The following is an 8,092-nucleotide window of genomic DNA, read 5'->3' on the forward strand; positions in this document are numbered from 1 at the left end:
GAATCAGCCTTGGTAATAGATAACTCATTATTAATAAATGATGAGCTATTGAAATCGTCAAACTATTAACTCTCTTCCTTCTTTCTTAGACATATATCCCAATATTCATAGGAGAAATTATATTACATCCAATTTAACTGCAGTATATTACTGGTACTTATTTTAACAACATCCTCTTGTACAGAAACTGGAAAGATTGAAACCTATCTCATGGTTGACCCCAAAATGTGAGGATGTATGAAACTAAATGTTGCACTTCAGTCAGACACTGTATGTACAAATTCTGTAAACTCCTATTTTGGTATCCATATAAGGCAATACATGTTTGTGTGGTTATACACACACACACACACACACACACATATACTTATGTGTGCGTGTATGTGTATCATACAGGTCAAAACAAATTTGTATTTATCTAATTCTATTTAAATTACATTTTAATTGCTTTAAACTTTTAATGGAATTAATGAACGACTATAATAAATTTAACAAAGATAATTATGTTGTTTTGGTTTGGAGATTTAATGATTAAAATTAAATGTAAATATATTTAAAAAATATTCTTTTAGGTTATTTCCATTAAGTCTTTTCTTTACCTAAATTTCGTTTGTTGCAATCGTTCTTGTTGTTGTTCCCAGAAGTTGTAAAATAAACATTTATTATTATTATTATTTTTATTATTACAAATAAATCCCAATGTGATTTTTGCGAGGGTAGGGAATGGTTTAAAAAAAATAGGAATTTGTTATTTTTTTTTTCTTTTTAAAGAGTCTTGTTGATTCTCTCTTCCAGATTGTCGATTTCTTTCCAAATTGTGTCTGGAACATCATCATTGATTTGGCGGAACAGATATTTACGAGTGTCTTTCACCTCACCTTCCCAGAACTCTTTGGTCAAGTTGAAAATGGCTTCCATGTCTATAGAAGCAGGCAAACCATCCATCTTGATGCTTCCAGGTGTTGGAAGGTACCCAATTGCTGAAGAAACAGCACAGTCCTCTTGGTTTATTCTACGCAATATCCAGTCCAAGACACGGCAATTTTCACCAAAACCTGGCCACATAAACTTCCCTTCCTTGTTCTTACGGAACCAGTTGACATGGAAAACCTTTGGCAGTGTTACGCCTGGCTGATTCATTGACAACCAGTGCTGGAGATATTTACCAAAATTGTACCCAAAGAATGGACGCATAGCAAAGGGGTCGTTCATGATGACTTTGCCTGAAACAAGAAAAATGGTTGAGAATGAATTGGAATAATTTAAATACATTAAGGATGATGGTGGAGGGGGTGCAGTGATGGTGCCGATGATGGTAGAGATGATGATGGTGGTTGTAGTGATGAAGGTGTTGGTAGTGGTTATGTTGGGGGTAAATGCAGTGATATTGTTGTTGGTGGCAGTGGTAGTGTAAGTGATGATGATGATAATGAGGATGAAAGAAATGGTTAACAAATCAATTGATTAATTGTCAAATTAGTGGTAATGATAATGAAGATGATGGTGAATGAATATTACCAACCTTTATGTTCGGCTGCTGCAGTGGCTTCTGATCGCATTGATGCACCAATCATGACTCCATGTTCCCAATTGAAGGCTTCGTACACTAAAGGTACCCCTGTACAATGGAAAAGAAACAGAACAAACTGAATGAAATTCAGTCTGAAGTGTAGAGTCCACTGAAAGACACAGGAGAAGGGCAAGGTAATGAATCTGGAAATGGTTGTTGTAGAAGGAATGAGTTCCACATGGTTCTATTAGAAGGGGAATGGTAATTTAAGACAGCCTCATTCGCCACTGAAAGGCTAAATTCATGTGATGATTATTATTGTGAGAAGAGTGGTCTATTGGTGTCACTAGATGGGCCTAGTTTTAAGAAGTGTTTGTAGGCCAGAAAATAACAGCTGAGAGAGAGGGAGAGAGACAAGGACACCCCTCCTTGGTGTTCAGGTAACACTAAATCAATGGGTCTCCATTATTGACCCTGAAAGGAAGAAAGGCAAAATTGCCCTTGGCAGAATTTGAACTCAGAATGTAAAGACAGATGAAATGCTGCTAGGCATTTTGCCCAGCATGCTAATGATTCTGCCAGCTCACTGCCTTAACAATCCTTTCTACTGGAAGCCCAAGACCTCAAATTTGGGGGAAGGGATTAAGTCAATTACATCGACTCCAGTGCATAACTGGTACTAATTTAATCGATCTCGAAAGATGACAATGGTGGAATTTGAACTCATCACCGCCTTAATAACAACAACAATCCTTTCTACTAAAGGCATAAGGCCTGAAATTTTGGGGGAGGGGACTAGTCAATTACATTGACTTTAGAGTTTCACTGGCATTTAATTTATTAACCCCAAAAGGATGAAAGGCAAAATTGACCTAGGTGGAATTTGAACTCAGAACATAGTGATGAATGAAATACTGCAAAGCATTTTGCCCGACATGCTAATGATTCTACCAGCTTGCCACCTTCATCATCATAATAATAATAATAATAATAATAATAATAATAATAATAATCCTTTCTACTAAAGGCACAAGGTCTGAAATTTGTGGGGAGGGGACTAGTCGATTACATCGACCCCAGTGCTCAGCTGCTACTTATTTCATCGACCCCGAAAGGATGAAAGACAAAATCGACCTCGGCAGAATTGGAACACAGAATGTAAAGACGGACAAAATACTGCTAAGCATTTCGCCCAGTGTCCTAACGCTTCTGCCAGCTCGAATAATAATATTGCTAATAATTGTTAAGTTAGCAAGCAGAATCATGCATCATTGGAATGTTGGAAAACATGCCTTGTAGCATTTCTTTAAACCTTTTACATTCTCAGTTCATATTTTACTGAGGTCAACTTTAAATTTCAATTTTTAAACTTTTCCTTATAAAATATTTTAAAAATATCTTTTTATCTTTTACTTGGTTTAGTCATCGGACTGCAACCATGCTAGGACACTGTCCTGAAGGGTTTAGTTGATAACTTGGACTCAGTACTTATTTTTAAAACCTGGTACTTATTTTATTGGTCTCTTTTCTAAAACTGTTAAGTTACCAACACTTATCGAGCAGTGGTGGGAGACAAACACACATATATGACAGGCTTCCTTCAGTTTCAGACAACCAAATCCAGAGTTGATGAAATAAGTACCTGACAAATACTGGATTCAGTTTGGTCAACAGTATCTTTTCAAACACATACCGCCTCATACCTTACATTAGAAATCATGATGATTATTATTAGCAATGTCATGGCTGTGGCAGACTAAGTCTTTGAATAAGCTTGTGTCACATAGCTGGAAATAATATCTTCCACATCTTCCTTTAACTCTAGTTTAGCCTTATCTACTTAGATATAGGTCTGCAATTAACTCTAGGACTCATAAGGCTAGAGCTTAATCTAGTTAGCTTAGTTTTCATGACATGTAAGTGACTGAGATTACAACACACTCTGCTGAATGAGATGACAGTCTGTTGCAGGATTAACAGCACAGTGGACTGAAAATGTGAAATGATGCATTTTGCTGAAGAGCACGTTCTGTTTGGTTCAGTAATCAAAACCACAATCTTAGTAGGATACCCAAACCACCAGGCCTTATAGAGAAAATGAAATGAAAAGAATGTCATGAAGATATTGCGAGTGAGAGGTGTTAAGTGGCCAGATAAGTGAACATAATCATCAAAATTTGAAGAATTTAGTGAAGTGCTGGTGGTGAAATTTTGTAAAAGTCAACACAATAAAAGCAAAAAATGAGAAAATAGGTGCATTATGAGCCACAATTGGCTGTGACGTTCAAGTACTGGGCCACTGACCACATGGTTATAAGTTCAAATCTTACTATAGGTCCCAACTCTGCTCCTTGGTTGGTCAAAGCACATAACTGCTTGTTCCTAAGTGGACCAAGAATGTCTATGTGGTTGTCTGACCTGCTAGAAATGGCAGCCAAATCTCTATTAAATCACATTGCTATAGTTCTAAAAAAAGGTAAAGTTATTTTGAACAATGTGGTCTAGGAACTGTAGGTGGACAGGATAGTCACAACTGGAATGTCTCTGATCATGAGTCAGCTGATTAAGGTTGACCAGTGGTGTTGTTAAACAGCAACACCACTGCTTGCTCTGTTCAGTATGGTTCTGATAGCAACCACTACACATTGCAGAGTGCAGTAAAATCCTGATAGCAATCGCATGTTGCAAAGTGAAGTACTGTTCTGATAGTGACTATTGCAGGTTGCAAGTGCAGCATAGTCCTGATATAGCAATTACTGCAGGTCACAGAGTGCAGTATGACTCTCAACTAGGCAGAAGCATGGTGCATCTAGGACAAATCTGTGGGCTGTGCCTCATAATTCAACTGACTATTTATTTCACCTGGGGTTATACAACAAACACAGGGAGAGACATTCAGAGACAATCAATTGTTCCAACACAGGTTTCTTCAACCCCTGTGCCACAGCACATGTGTATGCTGTAAGCTTTTGTGGTGCATTACACTGTGTTGGTTAGTGTGTATTTCTTTGCAACAAAGTGCAATGCATGCACTCATCCTTGTTTTAGAACAATTTTTAAAACTTTTCCTTATAAAATATTTTTAAAATATCTTTTTATCTTTTACTTGGTTTAGTCATCGGACTGCAACCATGCTAGGACACTGTCCTGAAGGGTTTAGTTGATAACTTGGACTCAGTACTTATTTTTAAAACCTGGTACTTATTCTATTGGTCTCTTTTGTCAAACTGTTAAATTACCAACACTTATCAAGCAGTGGTGGGAGACAAACACACATATATGACAGGCTTCTTTCAGTTTCAGATAACCAAATCCACTTTGATTGGCCTGGGGCTATAGTAAGATAACATTTGTCCAAGGTGTCATGCAGTGGGACTGAACTCAGAGTCATGTGGTTGGCTAGTAAAATTCTTACCATATAGCTTTGTCTACACTTATAAAATATATATTGTTTTATAGAATACTTTATTTAAAACATTTTAATATACTTTCAAAAATAAAAAAAACATTTAAGGTGTCTCATAAAACATGTAGTGCTGTATTTAGAGCGTTATAAATTCAAAACTGTTGCCTATTTCAGCTGCCTATTTCAGTCTATTTTGACCATATATATATATATATATATATATATAAACGATGATGATGATGATGATGATATATATATATATATATTGGGTGTTCAGTGAAGGGCTTTATTTGGAATGATACGTTTTCCTAACAAAGACACATATATTTCTTTTCTATCCTTTTACTCTGTGCAAGAGTGGGTGAGTCAAGATGACAACTGGACATCAGTGACGCTGGCTGATGTAATGTCTGCATGGGAGATAACTGCAGCTAAACTATTGAGATTTAATGTGAATGGAGGCTAGGTAGAGGGTTAGGTCGCTAAAAATAGTGCTACTGGTGGCTAAATGGCGGATTGAAGAATTAGATCAAACCTGAGAGCTATGGACCCCCGAGATAGAAGAGCTGATACAGGAACAAGACAAAGCAATCTGAGTTAATACTTCGTCCAACCTAAGCATAGAGAAAAATATATATCAAAATGACAATGGTGATGATGATATGCCCCATTAGCTACTTTAAATTTATTTAAATTCAAGAAACCAAAATTCAAATGTGTGTGTACTTACATACTCCATGATAGATTTTATAGGATATAAGGTGTGAATTCATTTAACTCATTAACAAATCAATTATCAATGTAAAGCAATTATAAAAATTTCTAAGACATTATAAATTTACAGAACAGAAGAATGAAATTATGCAAAGTTAATACCTTAATTAAAGATAAAATATAAGACGTTGGCCCATGGAGATGGTTTCACAAGAGCTTCATTCACCTTGCCATGCATGCATGGGTCATATGGAACTTGCTGGTCATAGAAAAGTCTGCCTCAACATCTTCTGTCTGAACTGTGCAAGTGTGGAGAGGTGGCGTTAATGATCAGGAAAGATTTCTAACAGTGACATATGACCATGATAATAGCTTTTGAGTGGTGTTTATTTTATCAAACCCCTGAGAGGGTGAAAACAAGATTTATCTAGGTGAAACATGAACCAAGAACATAATTTTGTTGTATCTCAGGAGGGTCATTATTCCAATAATTAACACTTGCACTGGTTTTATTTCAGGTTTTAATAATCTATTTGTCAAATAAGGGAGCAAGCTGGCAGAGTTGTTAGTATGCCTGGCAAAATGCTTAGTGGTATTTTGTCTGTTGCTATGTTCTGAGTTCAAATTCCGCCGAGGTCGATTTTGCCTTTCATCCTTTCAGAGTCGATGAAATAAGTACCAGTCAAGTGCTGAGGTTGATGTAATTGACAAGTCCCCTCCCCACAAATTTCAGGCCTTGTGCCTGTAGTAGAAAGGATTATTTATTTGTCAATTGGTTAACCATTTAACAAATTAACTGATTGATTGTTTGATTAATTGTTTAGTTAATCAATCAGTCAGTTATGTTTGTCAAAGTCCTTTCATGGCCATTTGCAGCCTTATCAATGACACTCTCTCTATTCCAGGTCTGCCTGTCTCTAAATATTAATTTCAAATTTTGGCACAAGGCCAGCAATTTACAGGGAGGGGGAAGTTGATTACTTCAACCTTAGCGCTCAACTGATACTTATTTTATCAACCATGAAAGGAGAAAAGGCAAAGTCAACCTTGGAGAAATTTGAACTCAGAACATAAAGGTGGACAAAATACTGCTAAGCATTTTGCCTGGCATGCTAACAATTCTGCCAGCTCACCATCTTGCCTCTCTCTAAATACTGCAAGGTAGTTTGACATCCACTATACAGACACTGTAGATACTGTCATTTCACTGCTGTTGCTAATTTACTGTCATGTCTTGTGAGCACTCAGATGGGTGATTGCTAACTTATTTAAAAACAACAGAATGATTTCCTATCAACTCACCTTCAGGACGTCTGCCACCAAATATAATGGCATCAATAGGGACTCCTTCAGGACTTTCCCAAGCCTCATCCATGTTAGGACATTGGTTGGCTGGTGTACAGAATCTGAAAATAATTCAAAAGACATTCTTATTAAGGTATAACTCAGGATATGAAAAAACTGATTTCATAGCCAAACATGACTTCATTGAAGATTGAAAATGAATGACATCTCGTTGCTTGTATGACAGTAACATTTGTTTATAACTAGCACACGTGTGTGTGTGGCACTATTCTCTCAGCTGCTATAATTATATGAAGGAAGAACTACACATATCTCATCCCCATTTTTGTGCCGCCAGTTATCCCTCCCCTTGAAACCACTTTCTTTCACCTGTTGTCACGAATCTTGCATTCACACACATCTACATACATATGGCTGTATAGCCATATCTATCTGCCAACTACTTCCCCTCTCTAATCATTATTGTTTAACATCCATTTTTCCATGCTTGCACGAGTTGAATGGATGCTCTTCCTGTCACCAACGCTCACCTGTTTCTGACACGTTTCAGAAGATAGACATTAAAGGACACTGCTTGTAAGATGGTGATACATGTACCACACAACATCAAGTAAAGGAAACAGTAACACACACAAGCACACGTACAAATATATCTGATGCACCTCCTTCGGTTTCTGTTATGCTCAAGGCTTTGGCCAGCCTGGAGCTATAATAAAAGACACTTGTCTGAAAGTGTTGCAGAGTGGGACCAAGCCCTAAACCATGTGATTATGCAGTTGGGAAGAAAAGAACTAACCAGCTGTGAACCCAATTTTCTTCTTTTCTCTTTCCAATCGACATACACACACACCAACACAAAAAAACACACACTCACACACACACTTTCTCTCTCTCTCTCTCACTTTTCCTCACCCTCTCTTACTATCCTATATCTCTCTCTCTCCACCCCTACACACTCAATAAAACTATATAAAGAGACCCGCTAGAAAGTTTTCTCAAAACAATTTGAAAAACCTACACAACTAGGTGAAAAGCGCTTCATTTAATATGTGACATTAATAAAAATCTGTAAATGTACAAACATCCAGGTTTCTGAGTACCTTAATTAATTTTTTTCTATATATATATATATAAGTATGTTTGTGTGTCTGTGTTTG

At 36.9% G+C, this 8,092-nt stretch overlaps 1 protein-coding gene across 1 annotated transcript in view; it reads right to left on the bottom strand.

Annotated features, from left to right (window-relative positions):
* Positions 1-501: 501 nt before the first annotated feature.
* LOC106868970 (phosphoenolpyruvate carboxykinase, cytosolic [GTP]) overlaps positions 502-8,092 on the bottom strand; it is a 50,473-nt gene continuing 42,882 nt past the window's right edge. The window contains exons 8-10 of the mRNA XM_052974159.1: positions 6,933-7,036; positions 1,523-1,618; positions 502-1,223 (exon numbers count right to left, since the gene is read on the bottom strand). Coding sequence (XP_052830119.1) covers positions 766-1,223; positions 1,523-1,618; positions 6,933-7,036 — 658 coding nt within the window. The 3' untranslated portion in view covers positions 502-765. The remainder of the gene's footprint in view (positions 1,224-1,522; positions 1,619-6,932; positions 7,037-8,092) is intronic.

The sequence above is a fragment of the Octopus bimaculoides genome, chromosome 17 (assembly GCF_001194135.2).
Source record: "Octopus bimaculoides isolate UCB-OBI-ISO-001 chromosome 17, ASM119413v2, whole genome shotgun sequence".
Lineage (NCBI taxonomy): Eukaryota > Metazoa > Mollusca > Cephalopoda > Octopoda > Octopodidae > Octopus > Octopus bimaculoides.